At 32.9% G+C, this 24,430-nt stretch overlaps 1 protein-coding gene across 8 annotated transcripts in view; it reads left to right on the plus strand.

The window, feature by feature from the left end:
* The window catches only part of RELCH (RAB11 binding and LisH domain, coiled-coil and HEAT repeat containing), a 120,171-nt gene that overhangs the window by 1,376 nt on the left and 94,365 nt on the right, over nt 1-24,430 (plus strand). For all 8 annotated transcript variants that reach the window (XR_003677109.1, XR_003677110.1, XM_028479955.2 and 5 more), the window contains exons 2-5: nt 13,654-13,743; nt 22,100-22,171; nt 22,282-22,337; nt 22,442-22,555. Coding sequence is in view for 6 of the 8 variants with exons in the window: in XM_028479955.2 (XP_028335756.1) it covers nt 13,654-13,743; nt 22,100-22,171; nt 22,282-22,337; nt 22,442-22,555 (332 nt within the window). In the remaining 2 variants the exon portion in view is untranslated. The remainder of the gene's footprint in view (nt 1-13,653; nt 13,744-22,099; nt 22,172-22,281; nt 22,338-22,441; nt 22,556-24,430) is intronic.

The raw sequence follows: 24,430 nt of genomic DNA on the forward strand, positions 1-24,430 counted from the left end.
CAGTGTATCTGCTGGTCTCACCACCTCACAGGCTTTTTCCTCTGCCTAAGTTAGGAATTAACTTTTTTACCTTGTTATAGTCATTGTTAGCAATATAGAGTAGTCGTTTACTTCATTCATCATATATTTATAAACATTTCTTTTGGCTTTAAAACGTGCTGTCAAGGATGTATACTGTATTCTTAGGACCCACCCCTTTTGAGAGGCATCTTAGATTTTTTCCCTTATTAATGGTGTGAGGTGATTTTGTGTGTTATGTGAGGCCAACTGGAATTTACTAACAAATGTTAAATATACAGTTTTAAAATTGTAACCCAACTGATTATTTTTTGTCTATACTTTTAAATGGTGCCAGAAACTTATATTTCCTAAGTTAGATGTAGTGAAAGTGCAAAGAGTGCACTTTGTATCAGGGTAAATACTGAGCATATTTCTCTCTTGAATATGGAGTTTTCTCAGCAGGTGTAACTTCCTTGCTCAATATTATAGGATAATATTCCATTTCTGGAAACGATTTTCTCATTGCTGACCTTTAAGACCATAAAATGTAACAAAGAGCAGTGTAACAAAATTGTTAGGTAGTTGGCTTTCTTTGTTTGGTTTCAGATTTTTGAACTATCTAATAATGATTTTCACCTGATAGGCTCTTACTACTCCTCAAGACCCAGCTCAAATGTCATCTTTGTAAATGTTTCCCACACTCTCCAGGCTTGGTTGTTTGGTTCTTTCATTGTACTATTTTCAAACCTCAACCGTTGCTTTTAACTTTTTGTATTTGATTTGTTAACAGTATCATTTTTCTCCATTAGATAGTCAATTCTTGAGGGTCATCTTTATATTCCTCACAGTTTGTACAGTTCCTGGCCTGTTGTTGAACATAATTAAATTGCATCTGCTGTGTTTTTCTACTATATAAATATAATGAAATGGGTTATTCCTTACTTCATAACTTTATTCTATTTAATTTAAAAGAATTTATTATCCTGTTCACCCTATCTTATTATGGCATGATATCACTGTTTATAGTGAAAATGTCTCTTAAAAACCTTTTGTATACAAATATATTTATAATTTAAACTAAATATTATAGAGGTGTTTTAGAGTAAAAATTGACTTCTAAATGCCTTTGCATTATACATTTTTATACTTTCTTGAAATAACTTAAGTCCTGTGATCAAAAATCAAAATTTAACTACAATCAAATATTCATCTGCAGTTGTGCTTTTCTATTATCCTCATTTAATTGGACCTGTTTTGGGTATAACTCAAAAATATATAATTAGATAATATATTTTAGATAATATATTTTCAAGTTAATACAAAACAAATGAGCAACAGGGAAAAAAAATCAAAATTACCCATAATCCAACCAGTGGTAATTGCCTTTTCTGTCTTTTCTATCCATATAATTTAAAAAGCAAAAATTGTTTTAAACTGTTTTATATAGCTTTATATTAGTTGACAGACACTGTAATTTTTACCATCAACTTTGAGGTAAAATTGCATACAATAAAATGCCCATTTCAAGTGTACAGTGTGATGAGTTTTGGAAAACAAATTACTACTACAAATAAAATATAAAACATTTTTATTGTCCCCAGAACTCCTTCAATTTCCTTTGCATTCAGTATCCCAAGACCATCACTGACCACTGTAGAACACAATTTTCCAGTCTTGGCCTAGGCACTATCGAAACTTTGGGCCTGATAATTCTTTGCTGTGTTAGTGTCCTCTGCATTCTAGAATGTTTAACAGCATCGCTGGCCTCTCTGTCTGCTAGATACCAGTAGCAACCACCCCGACCCCATTCCCTAAGTTGTGACAATCAAAAAATGTCACCAGCACTGTCCAAGGAAGGGGAGGGCAAAATTTCCCCAACTGAGAACCACTTCCTTAGTTAAGTTTTGTCTATTTTAAAATTTCATATAAATGCAGTTCCGGAGCATATAGTCTTTTCTGTTTGGCTTCCTTTGCTCAGTAAAATGTTTTTGAAATTTATCCAAATAATGTTTTTATGTGTATTAATAGTTCATTCCTTTTTTGGTTTATCCATTCATCTGTTAGCCATTTGTGTTTTTTCCATTTTTGGCCTATATGAATAAAGCTGCCATGAACATTCTTGTATAAGTTTTGCATGGACATATTTCTTTTGGGTAATACCTAGGAATAGAATTGCTGGGTCATATACTTAGTATATATTTAAATTTGTAAGAAACGGTCAAACTGTTTTTACAAAATGGTTGTATCATTTAAAATTTCCATCACCAGTGTATGAGAGTTTTAATTTCTATACATCCCCCAAACACTTGGTATTTTCAGGCTTTTTATTTAACTCATTCTAGTGAGAGTGCTGTGGTATTTCATTGTGGTTTTAATTTTCATTTCTTGAGGGCTAGTGATGCTGAGCTATTTCTTCTGAGCTTTTTGCCATTGGGTGTGTGCATGTGTGTGTATGTGTGTGTGTATTGCCATTAATGTATCTTTTGTGAAATGTCTGTTCCCAGCTTGTTATTGAGTTATAGTTCTTTATATATTCTGGACCCAAGTCCTTTATCAAGTATGTGTTTTGGAAATTTTTTCTCCCAGTATGGTTTGCCTTTTCATTTTTTAATAATGGGTCTTATGAACAAAGGTTTTTAATTTTATCAAGTCCAGTTAATCGGGTTTTTTCCATAATGATTTGTGCTCTTCGTGTCCTAAATAAGAAATATTTGCCTATCCTAAGGTTGCAACAATTTTCTTGTGTATTTTCTTCTAGAAGTTTTATAGTTTTAGCTTTTAAATTTAGGCCTATGATGGCATCATAAAAAAAGAAATATTTCTTAAATATTCCTCCTATAAATGTACAGATATTTATAGCACAAACTTTAATATAGCTTAAATGCAAGTGCATTGTGTATGTCAAAATATCAGTGCATTTAAATGTCTTAATACAGTCAGAAAATAGATAAATGCTAAAATAAGTCTGTAAAACTGTGGTTAGTACCATGTTTTGAAGATTTTGACTAAGCTCCTAATCACACAAATTCTGTTTTAGATTCTAAGGATGAATCCTTCTTTAGGACCAGACTACTGTCTGTTTTAAGGTCCTCTATGTTCAGTTCTAGCATGTCAGCTGTTGCTAGTTGGGTCATAACTTTATAATACTCAATAACTACTTTTTGGTTAATTATAAACAGTATAAAGATTGATAGTATGATTATCTAAAACATTAAATTATCTTTATTTGTTTTTATGTATTTTTTGATTGATGTGTGTCTGATCTGAAAATTCATAATACTTCAGAATAATACATGTATATTCAAAAGTAGTTTTCTTTAAAGATGTCAAAAAGCAATTTAATTTTGTAAGATTTACTAAATCGTTTACCCAAAAGTCTGTTGACCTCGGTTAATACTAGTATAGTGGTGGTTTTAAAATACTGTAAGAAGTCTTCATACTATATTTAATCTTTTTTCTTGATTAGAAGAGTAGTCTATATTTATAAAACATTCAAAAATTAAAAGAATTATAGCTTTATAAGTGATGTTTTCAGTAGAAAAATTTAAAATGAGCTCTAATGAAGTCTCGGTGTTTGATAAATTGTTTCAGCATCATTGTGATGTTCCTACTAGATCCATTTGTTAAAATAATTAGATCTTTTGTATTTCATTTTACTTGCTTGAATATACACACACATTAATTATATATTTTTCCCTGTATTTTTGCCAGTTGAGCCAATTTGGTAATTGTTTTGCTTTCCAATTAGATTGCAAGATAAAAGTTGTGCCAATGCCATCGATTAGCACTGAACAGATTGTAGTATCTTATCCGGAGGAATGCTGCTTCCACTCTAAGCCTTAGAGTTCTAATCAAAATTGGACTGTAATTGCTTAGGATGAGCCAGTTCTTTGTAGAGACAGTAGGTGGTCAAATAACTTATGCCTTTCAATGATGGATTTCTTTTATTCTGTATTTCTCATGCTTTCAAATTTTTTAAGGCTGCTTATCAGGAGGCATTTATGATTGAATTTAACAATTTAACTTGTGAGCCTACAGACTTCTTGAGTCATCTTTCTCCTTTTTAAAATTTTCTGTTTCATTACCTTGCCTATCTTTTCTCAAAACTGTGAAAGAATATGTATCTCACTGTGCTCTGTTCCTTTCTTAGCATCACTGTGCTATATGATTACCATCTTCCAGAGTTCCCATCTCTTCTGCTTTACAAAGTACGGTAGTTCCTCCCTGTTAGGTTGGAATTGGGTTTAGTGCTTCCTCTGGCTTCTAACAAGAGAGTATCAACAGAATATTTCTAAAATTTATTAGGTTCACTGCTTTTAGCTGAATGAGACTTCCTACTGTTGTCTGGACCATATAGATTCCTAAATTTATCTCTTACATGACTGTCATTTTTTTGCCTATGCCTTTCAGTAGCTTCAAACTTATTAATTCTTGTGGAAATTTAGTCAGATATTTTCATTGCCTAGAACAGTGACGAGTATAGTTGGTATTCAATATTTTACATTGATCAATACATTTATTAAACTGTGATCAACTAAGGATTGTAGGAATCCAGAAGAAGTTTAGTGTATGTCCTTGAGTTTATGTTCTTGATGGAGAGGCAAGAAAGTGAGGGTAAAGAGAAGATAATGTTTATTTTATGTTTTGCCTTGTTTAAAACATCTGAGAACATGCTTACCATTATCTGGCTCACCAATTAATAAAGAGATTTTAAAATGCAGTATGATGTTTCAAGCCATTGTGGTACATAGTTTAAAAGGAAGCAAGATAGGGGCATTAATCAGGGGAAACAGGCCTTATTTCTGTCAAAAATTAAACTTACACTTTCTACTTTAGGGGTGATCTTCAGAATGTATGCTTATCTGTTTCTTCGCTTGTTTTTTAAAAAATATTTGTTGGAAAAAACGTTCCAGGATTAGTGTAATTTTCATTTTGTTTAGTATATTTAGGTCAAAAACTAAATTCGGTTAATTTGTTTTTATATGATGGCTTTTAATTGTGCCCACCTCCTTAACTCCCATGGTTTTAGGATGATTAACTGAAAAAGAACACTTACCTTGATGTAAAAATACGGTCTACTTATATCTAAATTACAAATATCTATTGAGAAGGGTCTTAAATATTAATAGCCTATTTTTTTCTTTCAGGTAGTTGTTTTTATTGGCTTCTACCTATAAGTACTGTGAGAGTGGATGATAAAATGTGGTTTGTAAATTATTTATACTAAAAAAATACTTGTTGATGCTTAAGTGAATTATGTTTTGCTGTTTGGCCATATTTTGAACACAGCTCCTCTTTGGTTGATTTTTTGGGGTTTTGCGTTAGTTTAGGATTGATCTACTTCAACTCCCTTATCATATGAGTGTTTGTTTCAGTATTACAATTAACTTTTTTTTGAGATCTAATTGTCATATGACATTTTATTAGTTTTAGGTGTCCAACAGAATGATTTGATATATGTCTATATTGTGAAATGATTACCACAGTAAGTTTAGTTAGCATCCGTCACCACACAAAGTTACAATTTTTTTTCCTGTATGAGAACTCCTAAGATCTACTCTCTGAGCAACTTTCAAATACACAAAACAGTCTTGTTAACTATGGTCACCATGCTGTACATTCCATCCCCAAGACTTATTTATCTTACAATTGGAAATTTGTACCTGCAATTAATTTTTTTAACATCTTTATTGGAGTATATTTGCTTTACAGTGTTGTGTTAGTTTCTGCTGTATAACAAAGTGAATCAGTTATATGTATACATATATCCCCATATCCCCTCCCTCTTGTGTCTCCCTCCCACCTTCCCTATCCCACCACTCTAGGTGGTCACAAAGCACCGAGCTAATCTCCCTGTGCTGTGCAGCTGCTTCCCACTAGCTATCTGTTTTCCATTTGGTAGTGTATATATGTCAATGCTACTCTTTCACTTCATCACAGCTTACCCTTCCCCATCCCTGTGTCCTCAAGTCCATTCTCTACGTCTGTGTCTTTATTCCTGTCCTGCCCCTAGGTTCATTAGAACCAATTTTTTTTTTTTTTTAGATTCCATATATATGTGTTAGCATAGGGTATTTGTTTTTCTCTTTCTGACTTACTTCACTCTGTATGACAGACTCTAGGTCTATCCACCTCACTACAAATAACTCAATTTCATTTCTTTTTATGGCCGAGTAATATTCCATTATATATATGTGCCACATCTTCTTTATCCATTCATCTGTTGATGGACGCTTAGGTTGCTTCCATGTCCTAGGTTACTTCCATGTCCTGGCTATTATAAATAGTGCTGCAGTGAACATTGTGTGTACCTGCAATTAATTTTTTTTAACATCTTTTTTGGAGTATAATTGCTTTACAATGGTGTGTTAGTTTCTGCTTTATAACAAAGTGAATCAGTTATACATATACATATATCCCCATATCTCTTCCCTCTTGCGTCTCCCTCCCTCCAATTAATTTTTAAAGTGGTTGCTGTCCCCCATTTTGCTGGAGCATGATAACTCTCTAATTCCTCATATGCATATAGTTTCTACAAACTAAGGACATCTGCCCAGGAAATCTGAACAAGTTGAATGTAAATTATCTAATTCACTTTAAAAATAGATTCTTCAGATTTCTGAGAAATGAATACCTGATATAATTGAATACAGCAATGGTATTTACTAAGATTCAGCAAAAGATAACACTTAACTATGACAGGATCAAGAAGACTGTTCTAGAGCTGATATATTTGGATTATAGCAAGCTACATGACAGATCTCTCACACTGGTATGAATAAAATAGAGAAATATGGGCTTGGTAAAACAGTAGCCGTGGAAAGATGCATAACTGCTAAAACAACAGTAGGTCTGTGCCAGTCTATACCATCTATACTTTTGAACTTGGCCTATTTTTTGAAGACCACTCAACTTGTAGTACTGATATCTGATCCTCAGTTCTGCTCTGCCACTTACAGCTCTGTTACCTTGGGTAAATTACTTAGCCTTTTAGAGCCTTCTTATTCTGTGTAAAGCATAGTAATCAGAAATAGCATTTCTGTCCACTGCTAGTTATAGGGTTTTAATGAAGTTTACATGAGGGTATATATGTGAGAGGACTTCAAAAACTCATTTTATAGTTACTTCTTTCTTTTATAAGAAAAAATATATGAAGTGATGAGGGAAAACTAGATCAGATTTGCTGATGATAAAAGACTGAGAAAGATAGGTGATGTCTGCTAGTACTAATTTATAGGATTAAAAAACATACTGGGAACATTTGTACTTGAAATTCACAGGAAAATTTGATAGCATTTCTATTTGAGTACCCACCATAAATTAGATCAAAGAAGTCTGCTCATTTTAAGGAAAAAAGCTGTATAGCATAGTGAGTTAAGAGCACAGTTTGGAGTCAGACTACCTGGCTTGGATCCTGTTTCTGCTACTTTTTTATCCTTGTGACTTTGAATAAGTAACTTAATCTCTCAGTGCCTCAGTCTCTTCATCTAAAAATGAGGATAACGGTACCTACCTCACAGAGCTGTTGTGAGAGTCAGCTGAATTAATATTTATTATCATTTGCAGTAAGTCTGTATAAGTGTAAAATAAATTATGAAAAGGCAAACATTGGATTTAGGATTTTGTAATGGTTCATTAAAATCTACTACCATACAGTTAATGCATTGTATTTTATGTCTGTAAAGGCATTGTACCTACATTTTTACAGATGTGTTTAATCACATTCATGTAAGTTATTTTTAAATATAATTTCTTTCTGTGTTCTTAGACAGTGGTTACTTACTCAATTTTATAACTAACGGATGGCCAGAAAAGGGGTTTTTTCCCTTTATTTATTTATTTTTTTGGAACTTAATAATAGTTTTAAAAAATCAATATATGTTGCCATCTACAGAACAAATACTTTAAAAGCAAAGAAGAGCAGAGGTAGACAGAGTGAAGTAAGAAAGAGATTACAGACCAGAAACAAGCTCAAGGAGTCTTTTGTATAGGAAAAAGAGTCAAATCAGTGTGGGAAGGGTAGGCTATTCAATAAATTTTTCTCCTTCTAGAGGGAAATTATTTCTTTACCTCCTACCATATACATACACACACACCAAAACAAAGTCTCCAAATGAATTAATATACTAAATGTGGGAAATGGAACTTGAAAACTTTTGGAAGAAAATATTAAAACATATTTATGACCTTGAGGTAAGGATTTCTTAGACATAAAAATTGTACACTTTAAAGTAAGAGACTGATATATTTGTAACAAAATTAAACTTCCTGTATGTAAAAAGCTAACATAAAGTAAAAGGCAAGCCACAGACTAGGAGTACATATTTGCCATATACATGTAACAGTCAAAAAGTATTTCAAATTTAGAATCTGTATAGAATGCCTATAAATTAAGAGAAGGAAAAATAGCCTAATGAAAAATAGGCAAAGGATAAAAATAGGTAATTCAAAAAGAAGCAAAGCAATGAAAAGTTGCTCAAATTCACTAGTAATCAGGGAAATGCATTTCACAATACCCAGCCTTTTGGCAAAAATGAAGATGTCTGACAACACTTAGTATTCCTGATATGGAGGAAGCAGGCACTCTTGTGCTACCAGTAGAAGTGTCGATACAACTACTTTGAAGAATATTTTGATAAAATCTAGAAAAGTTGAAGATGTGCACACCCTTCAACCCAGCTTTTCCACGTGTAAATATTTATCTGGAACTTATGAGGGTGCGTAACGAGGTGTGTACAAGGTCGGAAACCGTCCTCTTGGCCATACATAATGGAAACATTAGTTATGGTATATTCATAAAATGGAAATCTTAGCAGCCTTTAATCAGATCTCAGGTCTGTTGTGGAGCATTACACACAGTTCTATACCATTATGTAAATTTTCAAACACATAAAACAATATATTATTTGTGGGTACTTGTATATGTATTATAGATATAAAAGCATCAACTAGAGTCACACTAAATCCATTATTGTGATTGCCCTTGAGGAGGGAAACATTAGGGACATGAACTTTAAGGTATTATTTCTTTTTAAATTGCAAACTGTTAGCAGTTGTTCATATCAGGTGGTGGTTATATGGTGTTGTACTTTGTACTTTTCTTTAAAGCAATTTAAAGTAAAGCATTTTAAAGTATTTTTGTCAAAATTTGCATGTAGTAAATTCTGGTAAAACAAGAAAAATTTGTAGTGGGAGTTATAACTCCACTATTCCACCATTAATTGGCACCTAATCCTATAACTGTGCAGTGTAAATTGAGTTTGGTGTTTTTAGTGACATGAAATACCATCTTCTTTCTGGTATATGAACACAGAGAATGAATTTTGCATAGTAAGTTATTTCTGCATATGTGTTTGGTATATGTCTACCTTTTTTGTTACCTTATATTGAATATCTGTCTTGTATCATCTATTAATTAAATTTGCACAAAATAACAGCAAAAAAATGTCATTCTTTGCTCACAACTATTGGTACATATGTACCAGTTTCTCTATTCTCAGTCTCCTTTTGCCATTTGTAACCTTGAGGATCAGTTTTATCTGGAAGGGAAATCTTCAGAATCAGTTAATAATTCTTAGTATAATGTTGACACAAATCTCTTTTAAGATACATTTGACATGTTTCAAGTGAACAAAACTGTACCAATAGCTTTTTATTGCATCATATGGGGAGTCTTGTAACTATTCTGTTGATGTATATCTGTATGGAAATAGAATTACTGTTAGAAAAGTACCTAGCAACAGCCTTAAAGTTTCTAATTTTTCTAGGCAAAAGTAGCTCCTGATTGTAGGCATTCTTTACAATCATGGTAAGCTTTTTTTTTGAAGCTTTTTTTTTTCTTCAGGGATGGATATGTGAGTAAGGAGCGTTGACCAAAGAATATGAGGTGGGATGATGAGAGTTATGAATGTATCACCAAAATCTCTAGTCACATTTTATTATTGTTCTTAATGTTTAATATTTGCATTTTGTACCCTTTAGTAAGTTACAGTAGTAAGAATTTTTGTCTTGTACCCCTAGCTTGCTCACAGATTAATTTGCTTAACCTTTAACATAGTCTAACTGTATTATCGTTATCTGTGTACAGCACAAACCTAGTGGTTTATAAACTTATTAAGGCAAGAACCAAGTCTTACTGAATTTTATCTTTCTACTCCCTACCATGGATTAGTAAATATGCATTGAATGAATACCCGGTTCAGTTTTCTCATCAAACTGGGGTTGATGGAGGGGTTGGACTATCTCTAAGATTCCCTCTAGCTCTCAAATATTTTGAACATAGGGGTCAGTGAAGTGAGTCCCAGCATTAGAGAAGAACTGAGAATCAGAAAATATAAATGTAAGTTTTGCCATTGACAGATTTCTAAGATCCATTTTTAATTTAAGTGGATACATATTAAAGTGTTTATGCATGACCTCAGGTTTAGATATGATTACTTTTAAGGTAAATGTGTTACTTTCTGTTTATTAAATTTATATACTATATACTTCTTTCTTTGTTACTTATCATGACACAGGCATGGTTCAGTAAACGATCTTTACTAAACAAATTGGAATTTAAAGCTAATTTCTTGACATTATTTTTCTTCCTATTCTTTAAGTGTGAACTGGGTACTTTTGTGACTTTTTAATTATAAAATGCCCATATCATAAAAGGTATTAACTATGTTTGGGGAAAAAATACCAAAGCACAAATAAAAAAATTCAAGCAGTACGGAGAGGAGTATGTATTGAAAAATTTTAACTCTACTTCTTGGAGTCAGTTATATCTATAACCTTTAAAAATTATCATTCAGTATTTTATTGTAGCTTCCTGTCAGTAACCTGGTACACTATAGTTGTTCACTAAATGTTCACTGAATTAACCAATGCTCTTTACCAGTCAGGAGCTGATCAATTTTCCTGGTACACTTAGCTTTTAAAGTGCTATATAATTTCCATAAAAGATACCTTTTCAAGGGTCTGAAACTCATTTTTTTAACTATCATAAAAGTTACTTTCTGTCATCAGTACTAAAAGATTAAATGTATATATAAATAAGACTACTCTCATGTGATTTATAAAATCAGTCTGCATGCCTTATAGTCACACTGTGTATAATGGTTTTAGTTTTCAGACCTAGTAAAACTTACATACAGGTTTTACTGGTTTGCCAACTATGATGAAAGTCCCTGATCATTCGGTTTCTGAGTTGTAAAGTGAATTACTAAGAAGTTACACAATCTTGGAACTTGAAGAAAGGCTTTGTGGTATACTTTATATTAGAAAGTGCTAGTAACTTCTTTCTTAATAAAAGAGGCTAATTTTTCCAAACTCTTCCTCTTTTATATTAGAGTATTTGGAAAGGCATGTGCTTGCCCTGGAAAAGAATTGTGGCTGAATCCAAAGAAGCATATTTGTCTAGGAGCTGTAATATTACCTATTAGTCTTAAATTCCAAAGTACATTTTATGTACAAAATCTGTTATAGGTTAACCCCATCAAAGTTAAAATTACTTCCTTCTATAATTTTTTTCTGACATGGAATAAATTTTAATAAATTAGGAGATTTTTTTTTTACTTTTATGACACTATAGTTTTGTTAGTTAAAAAGACATTAGAACTTTTTTTCTTGGAGAATAAAAAATTGTTGGCTTGGAACTTAAAAAAAAGAATTAGAATACATTTTTCAATGGCCATAATAATACCAGTCAAAAATTAAGCAGTGTTTGCTTTCCCCAAGAACTCTTCCTATTGCATAGGTGATTTCTTTGAAACTTTTAGAGAAATAGTAACAGTATAATGGAGGAATAATATATGGTGATCAAATAGGCTCTAACCTAGGCCTGTATGTGTGATTGAAAATACTCTAACCTAGGCTTGTATGTGTGATTGAAAATACTAGAAAACACTTAGAAAACTAACATTAGATAGATACATAACATAATAGAAAAATATTTATCCAGAATCAAGAACCAACATCATACTTAACAGTTCATGATAACCCAAACTCCTGTCAATATATAGAACATTACTGTCACCCCAGAAAGTTCCCTCATGCTCCTTCCCAGTCAGTCCCCACCCCTTTCAGCCCCCCACTCCAAGAACCACTATAATGATTTTTTCTACCATAAATTACTACTGCCTATTCTAAGACTTCATGTAAATGAAATTATACATTATATACTCTGTGTAAGGCTTCTGTCATTCAGCATAAAGCATTGAGATTCAGTCGTGTTGTGGCATACATCTCAATAGTTTTTTTATAATTGCTGAGTAATGTTCCTGAGTTCAGCCTATATTTAATATGAACTTTCTAGATTTCTGTGGTTACTATTGTTATTTGGTGTTTCTTGGCTTATGCTTAAAATAAATTATGCTCTAATGAATGGTACTGTAATACTTGATTTTCTGTTATTTGTTTATGCTGTCTTAAAACTTAAGTTAATAGCAAGTTGTTATTTATCAGATATAATTAAATTGCAGGGGAATTAAATGCTTCTGTGAATACGAACACAGTGTTCTCAGAAGAGTACTATATATAGAATTTCACTTAGTTCACCTTAATAGGAATTTAAAGATAAGGGGTACATTGATAATGACATAGCTCTATTTGAAGAGTCAACGAGTTCAATTATTGGCATGTACTAACTGTTTTAAAAGGAGGTGAGGGAGCCCTACGTGGGGTTCAAATCTTTATTTCTATAACTTGCATTCATTTGTCCAGACTGTGCTTTCTAAACACAGATAATCTATTCCTTAGAGCAATATATAAACAGTAGACACTATGTAAGTAGCATGATTTAATAAAAAGAGTTGACCTAGTCTCTCATTTGTCCCTTCTTTGCATTAGCTAGCTAGATCTCCTTTAATGAGTATCAGCATTGATTTCTTCCTTTAAGTGAGAATGTTTACATCGTGTTTTTCTGTTTAGGGACACTTAAAAATCTGGCAAAAGCTAGGGAGACTCCCCACTACCACCATGCACTTAAAACACAGAACTCTTGAAACCCCTTCATTTGCCTTTTGCATCCCATATTACAAATTCAATAAATGAAGTCTTTAGGAATCATCTTGTTTACTTTCTTTTACTTAAACCCACATCCATTTCACTACCAGGACATGTTGGTTCTACATCAAAAAATAACCCAAACCTGACCACTTCTCACATTTCTACTACCTCTATTCTAGGCCAAATCTGATCATCTCTCACCTACTTGACTCTAATAGCCTCTTTTTTTTTAATTTTAATTTTAATTTTATATTGGAGTGTAGTTGATTTACATAGTAGCCTCTTAACTGGTCTCTCTACAAATCACTTTCTACAGCAGCCAAAATGATTTTCCAAAAATGTATGTGTTTTTGTTGTTTTCCATTGTACTTGGAATAAAATTCAAACTGTTTGCAGTTTTGTTGTCCTTAGCTGGGCTTGCATTATATCCTGTGTGTCTGTTATTCAGGAGTTAGAGATCTGGGCAGGGAAACTTGAGTTACTTCAAAGTAGCTTAATTGGTATGAGCATTTTTACCTTATTGTTTTAATAGAATTCCTATGTCTTAGAATCACAGTTTATTCACTGGAAAAAAAAATCATAGCTAATTGATTTCCAATCCCTTATTTTGGCAGTTAAATAAAAATCTGTTTAATTCTATTTTTTTTTTTTGGTTTATTACAGATCGAGCTGGGAGCATCAGTACCCTTGATTCTTTAGACTTTGCAAGATATTCAGATGATGGTAACAGAGAAACGGATGAGAGAGTGGCCGGTGAGTAAGATTGTGAAGACAGATTTGGATTTTTTGACATTCCAGAAATAATAAAATGATTTGAAGAATTCTCTTCTTTCTATAATTTGGTATGTGAATATAGTGATATAGTTATTATACAAAGTTATGTTACTAACTTATTGGCTGCAGGGAACATCCCAGCCCCCAACTGCTCTTTCCAGTGGTGCTCTGAATTTTTGGTTATGCACACCTACAGTTTGCTGAGTTCTGCTTGTAGCCAGTAATTTACAACCATGTAGTTATACAACTGGTGTAAAAGAGGTTTAAGTTAGCCACGGTTTAGTACAAAGTTAGTTGGTCATTGGCCTCCTCATTCCTTTTATCCTCCAAACCAGAGCTGAGTAATAGTCATGTGTTATATACCAATACAGCTCTACTGATTGTTAAAATTGGTTTAAATACTTCTATGCTGGTTGGTGAATAAACCTTTGCTTGGTTCCCTGGATGCTCCCTGGCATCACTGCATCTCTCCAGAAACTTCTCTTGACTTGCCTGTGATCCAGAAAATAAACGGTTAATGCTTGGTCCAGCAGGGGCCTCCAGGACCTTGCCCATTCCAAAAAGAAGGCCAACATCCTTATTAGTTGCTTGGTTTCTCATTCCAATCTCCTTCCCCTGTCCATCCTCCCACCATTTATGCCTTTTAGGCATCACCACTGGATCTGTAGGGACTTCAGAAAACCAATTTGTACCCTCTGTGTTCTGCCCACGTCAAATGAGGCCATTTGGATTCTTCTGGGGCTCCACCCTGGGATTTACCAGTGTAGCAGCTCTGGCTCCTTAGGTGTCAAGTGACTGGAACCTTTCTGGTGCTTCAAGTCTGTGGCTGTCTGTTATTGAAGTAATTTTTGAATGTCTTATTGGAATTGTAGTCTTCGTAGGACGTTGACTCTGAGATAGATGGGAAGCAGACAGACATCAGTTAGGTATTTTAATCCACCAGAATGGTGGGCACACCTGGCACAGGAAGGATGCCACATGGGACAGATGGGAGCCTGTGAGGGAAATATTTTTCTTCCATTTACTGGGACAAGTTTGTTAAAATCTACCAAATGTTTGCCTGTCAGTCATTATGAATAAAAGTGAGTGCTAATTTTTATATAGCACTTGCTCCATTCTGAACACTGTTGTAAATGCATATTAACTCTTTGAGTTATAGAATTATCATCATCCTCCCCTCCCCAAGAAACTGAGGCACTCAGAGATTATTACGACTTTAGTGGCAGAGCTAAGACTTGAACACAGATAACCCAGCAGCAGAGCCCACAACTGACTGCACTGTAAGCTACCTCTTAGCATGAAGGGTGAGGTTTGACCTGGTTAAAATGACATTCCAATATGTGGTTTTCATTTATTACTCAAGAATAGAGCTATTGAATGTTTAAAAAATCTCTCTTTCCCTAATCTCTTCCCTGAGTAGGGGAAAAAATTGATATAATTGTTTTTAGTTCAACAGAGGCTAAGAGAGGGTTCAGCAGTGAGAACAATAGCATTATCAATTGAATGGGGAAGTCATTGGAAGAATTTAATGCAGCTCCATATATCAAGTCATGATTTAGTCATAAGCATTATTAATTGAAAGCTGTATCAAAAAAGTAATCACATCACTACTGTCTGAAAATTAGCAAATCAAATGGGAATTATTTGAATAATTTTAGGACAAACTTGTCCTACTAATGATATCATTTGTTAAGTGGCATTATGTTATATTTAATTATATAGTAAATGTTAGCTATTCTGTGTTTTCTGTTATATGTTAAGTATTAAATGCATGGTATTTTGGTTTATTAGAGACTAACCAAATATATTTAGTTTTGTATATTGTATTGTTGTTCGGATGGTTATGTATTAGAAAATAACTTCTACCCAGAAATAGACCACATAATTATTTTCTTCCCTTTAATTTTTATTTGAAAACCTAAATTTTAGACTTAGTAAAATTTAAGAGGTTCATCATTATTCTCAGTATTTAGGTATTTTAGTATTTCTAATTAGGGGGAACACTGATATAGAAGCAAGATGTTATAATTAAGCAAAATGTTATAACTAAGCATAACTAAGAGTGAATATTTTAAATACTTGGTAGTTTTGACCTTATATTTTTAATCTAAAGATTACACTCTTGTCTCTAAGTTTAGGGAGATAAAGTAATTTTTGCTTACTATATAATGCTAATGTATAAATATATATGCTGTCTTGAGAAAGAAAAATACTATGTGGTGTCACTTATATGTGGAGTCTAAAAAATAATGCCACTGAATCTATATATCAGTATAAAACAGAAACAGAGTTATAGACTAGAAAACAATCTTATGGTTCCCCCAAGGGGAGAGGGAGGAGAGGATGGGACAAATTAGGAGTATGGGGTTAACAGATACAAACTACTCTACATAAAATAGATAAACAACAAGGATTTACTCTGTAGCACAGGGCATTATACCTAATATCTCGTAATAACCTGTAACGAAATATAATCTACAAAAAAATCAAATGACTATGCTGTACACCTGAGGCTCAAGACAATTGTAAATCAACTATACTTCAGTGTAAATGAGTGACTGAATGCTGTCTTCCATCTTCATTGGAAAAGGGAAGGAAATGTATGTTATGCCAAGAGAATGGCATTTAGACTTCTAGTGCTCTTGTGCCATCGCCTGTTATTGAACCAAATGTGTGATACGTGGATGAAAATTTCAATTAATCACAATTCCCATTTACAAAAAGATTTTTGACTCTTTGCTAACCATTGCTAGTAACTTAGAACCTAATCGAAAAATGAATAATCCAGAAAAGATAATTATCCTGCCATCTATCATTGGCTCACATGTAAACCTCACTGAGAAAGAATAAAAATCTCTTATTTTCGTATACCAGTCTTGGGCAGAGGAGGTTATAGATAATACAGATATTGAGTCCACTGCCCCATGATGCAAATGTAGAGTCTGCTCCAGCCTTTAATAAACTGTTGCTGTTTATGAGACATATATATACTACTACACGTGGGTTCAGCATCATTCTTATCATCTTTTCCCTAAATTTAAAAATCTGGTTATTTTTTCAAGTCTGTACAGGTGTTCCTTTAAAGAGAAAAAGATCTCTAAATGGACAAATGTTTATTGAGCACCTGCTCTGTGCTAGGCACTGTTCCAGTTGCTTTATATAAAATACTTATTTAACCTTGTTAACAATCCTTCAAAATAGGTCATGATATCCTTATTTTATAGATCAGAAAACTGAGAAGCTTACCAAGATTGAAAAATTTTCCCAGTAGCCTCCATACGGTTAAAGGGCAAAATCAGGATGTGAACATATAGGTTTTTATTCCAGGGCTCACGATGTATCTTTAAGTACCAGGCTGGAGCTTTGACTCATCTGTACGTTCATGTGGATAGCAGAATCTTATCTTTCCCATACAAGACTGTTTCAACATAGTCATTTTCTTTCCAAAAAAGTAAAATTTCAAAAGCATTTCATTTCAAATATTTTCCACTTCTGAATTTAGTAAACACCAAACCAAAATGAGCTGAATTTAACTGACTTTTTAGTAAAGGCCTTTCTATATGTTATTAAACAAAGCTGTACAGTGTACATACAGTGTAGCTGTTAAATTTTCAAGTTTTCTTCAAGATAGCAAGGGACATCTATGTTCTAAATGTTGGGATTGCAATTCTTTAATTAGACATTTTGAGCATCTGCTACGTATTAGGTACTATGTTAGGCGCTAGACACAGAAGCATGAAATAGACAGAGTTTCTGCCCTCAAGGAATTTGTACTAAGACCTGTCTATATCTGTAATACAAATAAATGTTCAGTACTTTGGAACTAGTGATAGGGAACTTGTTGATTTTAGAACCATCTATATCCCTGTCTCAGGTTCACTTGATCCATCTTTTAGCATCAGAGTCTCTGACTTTATTTGTTCTATACCTCTACCTGTTACTGTATTACTTCTCTAGTTCATACCTTAATTTTTGTATTGGGATCTAGAGAACTGCAGAAACTGTTCTTTCTAATTTGCAGGGAAAGACACTACTGAATGCTGGTAAGATCACTGATGTTTAGATTTATTAGATATGGCATCAAGTACTGGAAGGCCCATTCATACAACTAACATTTGTTGAGTCCTCTATTTTCAAGGTATTATACTCTTCTGGGAACAATAAACAGCAAAGTAGACATATGAAGCCTTTTTAAGCCTACGTAATCTAGTAAACATTCTAAAATGAAATTCAAATTTTTGTCTGTGGGATAACCTGGACTTACCCCCTGGGTAAGAAGCATCATCAGTAGCCCTCTCATTCCTTAGCTGTTGGGCTGCAGCATATATATCCAGCTTTATCAGGATTAAATAAGCCTGTCTGTCTTATTATAATATATTTTTCCTTAGTACAAATATCTTTACTTCCTGTTTGCAGTACTTTTTGTTTTTCTTATTTTCAACTTCACTTAAATCTTATTTATGGTTTTGTATGATTTAAAATAGGATAGATGCTCCAACAAGGCTTTTAAGGGCAACAAGCCTTTGATATGAGTTGTAACTTGTTAAAATTTATATAAGTCATAAAGTTCTGAACTAGGACAATTGCAGAGACAATTGAGATGAATGGTTATTTAGGATTCAAGGGCTGGAATCATTATGGCTTGACATTTAATTAATGTGGGCGTAAGGGCAAGAGGTAAGTGAAGAGTAATCTCCAGGTTTCTTATTTGGGCATCTGGGTAGATAGTGGTGCCCTTAATGAAGAGTTACTGCAGGAGGAGGGAAGGCAGATTTGAGAGGAAGATGATGAAGTTCATTTAGATAGGATCAAATTCAAAGTTTATGAGACATTCAAGTGGGCATGTCCAGGTGATAAACAGGTAGCCCTGTGTATGTTGGGGAAAAAGTTTAAAGATTTCTGAATCTTAAGAGTACTGGTGAGAGTAAAACTGTAAGAGTGAAATGTTTATCATCCCAGTATATAGAGTAAGAAAAGGACCAGGGAGGACACTCTGGGAAACACCAACTTTGAGATGAATGGTAGAGGAATCTGTAAGAGAACCTGAGCAGGAGGAACAATAATGGGAAGAATTTTCTTCTTTTAAAGTTTAAGGCAGAGGAATTTTTTCCCCCTCAGAAGAATATAGAAAACTAAATGTCTACAAACCGTGGAGATTGCATCTTGCTTCTGTTCATTTATTTCTCACTATTTGCTAAGTCATGCAAAACAGTCCTCTACCTTTCTTAAGTCTGTAATAGTCAGGGAGCATTCTCTAAACCCAGAAGGAGTGGTGATGGTTCTGTCTGGGGATTTTTGTATTATTTTAGGAATATATTTTTATTCTAACTCATATTCTTATGAGAATTTTCCTCTTTTCCTAGAACCTTTCCTGGGATAATAAAATAAGTATTAAGGATGGGGAAGTGGTATTTTATTATGAAGTAAAATCACCTTATATTCAGGGGAAAAGAAATCCAAGAAATTCGGACTTGAAAGAAGACAATTTCATGTCTACTATGAGATGGCAAGGTCCTCGACTCAGCCCTAATGATATGAACTCTTCAGTAGTGAAGAAAAATGGAAATGAAAAATACTTTACTCTGATCCATATTATAGGAAAGATCTAAAATATGTATTATTTTGAGTTTTGTGCCAAAAGAACTAAGACTAACATATATTTTGAGATAATATTAGTAATATATTTAGTTGGGGCAACAAAGAATCAATATTTCTTTCTGCTTTGAAATTTAACACTGCACCTTTGGTGTCTCGACATGGTCAATTGTATATATCCCAAGTCACGAGCACCTGATCTTGAAGCTCTCAAGTACCCCTGATATAATGCCAGTATTATCCAACCCTATTTAGGAAATAACTATTTCAACTAATCTAGAATTGCTTATACTGACTTAGTCATTAAATATTTTGGTAAGATTGTAATATGCAGTATTAGAATATACCTATGTCTTTGCGATTACTTTAGTTCCAATAAAATTGCATTCAGCAGGGTTGGGATAGTGGAGTGAGCACTGGTAGTTGGTTCCTACAGTGTTTTTTGAAAACATGTTTTTTGAAAACATGTACTTCTTCAAACATTTTTATGAAGAATTATAATATTTGAAAAATTCTTGGAGGTTGCTTGGTACAGTGTATCTCTTTACAGGGTAATAAATTTTGAGATTGAATCCAATGTTTTTTTAATGAAGAAGTGACAAATTTATATATGTGTAAATATAGCTGTTCAGACCTTGTGAAACTTTCTCACATAACTGCAAATACGTGATCATACTGTGCCTTTATAGAGCTGTGCTATGGCTTCAAAGATATGCCTTTGTCTTTTAAAGTCTATATTGTATATTAAGAAACATGCAGCAGAGTGAATTCATTTTGATAAGCACTATCTTTTCAGAGCATTGGTACCTTTTAATGACATTTGGCAATGTATGTGTAGATGTGCATAAAAATATAAATTCTTGCCGTCTGACATGGGTTTTTCTGGCTTTCTGTGCCTTGATCATTTAGTGTTTTGCTCTTGGTCACCTAAACTTTCACCAGTTGAATTTGAGTTTTTTTCACAGTTTGTGTTTTAACCAGTTTTTTTTAAATTTATTTTTTTCATATTTCTTTCATTCTGGTGCAGGGCATTTCTGATCTGCAATTGTTCTGTAATATGTTAGTAAATTGTAAGTGATACGGGAAGCATAATATGTATACTCATTTTGCTTGTGGTATAGTTAAGTGCTTTTAAATCAAAATAAATTACCTAAAGTTTTGAAATAAAAAGAGAAGTAAACCTATTCTGTACTTACCTAACACACTGAATGTGTGCAGTCTGACTTTAAACACAAACTAAGAGTTTCCAGAATTGTTAAGTTTTAGGAAACGTTTTAACTTTGTTGCACAGAAATGTTTGCAGATCAGCATTGCTGACTACCAAAAAAGAAATAGTCACATACATGTCATCTGATTTTTAGTTGTGCTTCCATGTTGCTGCAGTGAAATTCTGTGCATCAAAATAATTGGCTTTAATGTACTAGATGTGATTCAGTTACATCTTAAGTTTTTAATGAAAGTATGCAAACTGAGTGAATTCTATTTTTTCCATATATTTTTATAGCTTTGTTGTCTCTGATAGCATTTCATTTGCCATCTTCTTTATTCTGTTTATTAGTCAATGAGGAAAAAATGCATCTTTAAAGTGTTAAATTTGCTAAATTTTATGCAGCACTATTTAAATTATAATTTTTTTAAATATCCAGTTGTGACAAAGATCACTTAATTTTCTCAGAGCTTTACTTCACAGAAATGGCTTTGTTTCCCCACATCTAAGCTTACTTTTTCTTCAGAGCAGTATTTATGTATTTTAAAGAAATTTCCCAGCAAAGACACATATAGTTAAATCTTGCTCATGATGAAACATTTTAAAGAGCTCATTAAAATGTCTCCTCAGTATTCATGTTTATCTTATAATCAGACTCTGTGGTAATAGGAGAAATCTTTAAGTTTCATTAGTACCTCTTACTATGAACAAATATCTATTTGAAGAGTTGTCAGAAACTTTGAAATTCTACTTAAATTTACTCAGTATCCTTAGATTACCACACTTGTAGAAGTGTACTCAATCATTTGCTTTAGAATGATCTTAATTATAAATTAAAAGACAAACTATTTCTATCCTTTGGCTTTAAATGAAACCTAAAATAAACCCCTCAGAATGTGTTTAACATATCTGTGCTTGTTTATAGAAGACATACTTGTTTGTAGAAAAATTGATAGGCATCCCACATTTGTTAAATATTTAAACCCTGTTCTTTCAACATCTTAATGAAGGACTTTATTCACTAATGTTTCTGTATGTTGATTTATAACATTATTCTAGCTAATGCATTTTAAAATACCTTTTTTTTAATCCTAAGATTTTTCTTTAAGTATATTTGCTAGGACTTCATCTAATTTTTGTCTTTTCCCCTAAAATTATGTCACCTGAAAACATTCCATTACATTTCTTACCTAGACTGAGTGAAACACAACCACCTAAATTACTAAGATTTTTATTTACCTAAAGGAGAGTATGCCATAGATTTTATTTTTAAATAGAGCTATTCCTTGTCAGACAGCTGGAACATTTGATCAGTAGTCCCCTGTATTCTAAAACTATGGAAAACATTCACCAGTTTGCTTGCAAATCAACTCTGCTGCATGCGTTCACAAGTTTCATAAAGATTGCATGCTTTCTGTTTTCAAAACAAATTGTATTTTTTTTTCATACCCATCCTTGCTTTTTATTTTTTTATTTTTGTTTCCCTTTTCTTGGTTGGATGCCTGTGTGTGTTTATTCCAAATCCCTGTCCAGTCCTGGAGTTTGAACTACGGAAAGCCAAGGAGACCATTCAGGCCCTCCGAGCCAACCTGACAAAGGCTGCAGGTGGTGTACATAAACTTTTTTGAGACTTTTTCTACTTTGACAATGTAGAAGTAGCTGAGATATTTTCTAATGTAAAATAGTAAAATATTATTCATATTTTCTTCCACCAGAACACGAAGTTCCTTTACAGGAACGAAAAAATTACAAATCAAGTCCTGAAATTCAGGTGGGTGAATGACAGATCTAAAAGTATCTTCCATATGAAATGGTAGCACAAGTATTGAAGGAAGAAGACTTACAGTATTGTATCTGTCTTTTATTTATCTCTAGGAGCCAATCAAACCTCTTGAAAAGAGAGCTCTAAACTTCTTAGTCAATGAATTTTTATTGAAGAATAACTACAAGCTGACATCAATAACCTTTTCAGATGAAAATGATGATCAGGTACAATTTCTTTTCGGGTTTTTTTTTTTTAATAAGCGATGATTTGTTTCCTTTTTAATTTATAATATACTAATTTTCTCTTTTATCTAGTTTCTTTAGTTTTTTAAAAAGTTATACATATTGTAAAATTCCATAAGGCTTCCCAGTCTAGTATTCTGTTGGCTTATAGATTTCCTCTTTCTACTTAAAGACTTCTCATTCTTTCCAGGGAGCTTTTTACAACTCCCCTATAACTATGTAATCTACTCATATTTCCATGTATTTATAAAATGTGCCTTTTTTTTTTAACTTTAAAACATTTACTTAGTAGTACAGATTAATGTGTACTTATAAATTCAGTTTAACTAAAATCTCTTCAGTAATACTATAATAATTAAGATGGGGCTTCCCTGGTGGCGCGGTAGTTGAGAATCTGCCTGCTAATGCAGGGGACATAGGTTCGAGCCCTGGTCTGGGAAGATCCCACATGCCACGGAGCAACTAGGCCTGTGAGCCACAACTACTACTGAGCCTGCGCGTCTGGAGCCTGTGCTCCGCAACAAGAGAGGCCGCGATAGTGAGAGGCCCGCTCACCGCAATGAAGAGTGGCCCCCGCTTGCCACAACTAGAGAAAGCCCTCGCACAGAAACAAAGACCCAACACAGCCAAAAATAAATAAATAAACAAATGTGGGGTTTAAAAAAAAAAAAGAATGATTAAGATGATAGATAACAGCAATTAAGAGAGAATATTTTGAATAAGAGAATATAAGTTGTGTCTCTGAATAGGAGCCAATCTTAGAACCTCATTATTTTACTGATAAAATCTTATAGGAAAAGAAATGATGCTTTGTTTAGTGTTATCTCCTAGCTCTGGAATATTTTGACTTCTTAGTGTGAATAGGTCAGTTTGAATCTTATACCTTAGTAAAATAAATACCAAGTAGTGTATTGTATAGAAATCAGGAGGCTGTCATTTTAAATCAGGTATATCCCATTGGTCCATAAACTATCCCATGGATCATTTAGCAAAAATAGAAGTAGCAAAAATAGAAGTTCTCTAAGGAAGATAGCAGTACAGTTACTCCCTCAGTTATTGTAATGTATTTGGCAAAAACTAAATTTAATAAAATATATAGTTATTCTTTATTAAATGGTAGTTTTACTCAACTATATAAAAGATATTAAACTAATATTTACCTAATTAAATAATGTTATAATATACTATGATTATATTTCAGGTTAATCATGTTTTATCACAAACTTAGGTTAATGATCAACTAAACAATGAATAAGAAATATGTTGAATATATGAGAAACATTGAGAGGACAAAAAGAAGGCAGAAAAAGAAGAAAAACAGAACAAAGAATAGATGGCACACACAGAAAACAATAGCAAGATGGCAGATTTTAAACCCAGCCATATCAGTACTCACTTTAAATATAAACGATCTATCCTTCCAATTAAAAGGCAGAAATTACTGGAGATTTCAAGCTGGCTCTCTCAATAATTGATAGAATAAAGTAATAGAAAATCATTTAGGATATCGAACACTTGTGCTGTGCTGTCAACTAACTTGACATAAATAGAATACATGTTTTAATAGCTGAATACATGTTTTCAATAGCTGAAATACATCTTTCACTAGCTGAATCTTTCAATAGCTGAATACGTGTTTTCAAATACGTATGGGTCACTTATCAAAATAGATCATATTATATCTATTAAATAGATGTAGGTGATAAAGCAAGTCAATATTTAAGAGGATTTTAAATATTTCCAAATAACACATAAGTTAAAGAAGAAATCAGAAGGGAAATTATGAAGTATTTTGAACTGAAAGAAGATGAAAACAAAACCATCAAAATTTGCAGGATGTAGCTAAAGCTACAGGAA

The sequence above is a fragment of the Physeter macrocephalus genome, chromosome 19 (genome assembly GCF_002837175.3).
Source record: "Physeter macrocephalus isolate SW-GA chromosome 19, ASM283717v5, whole genome shotgun sequence".
NCBI classification, from domain to species: Eukaryota; Metazoa; Chordata; class Mammalia; order Artiodactyla; family Physeteridae; genus Physeter; species Physeter macrocephalus.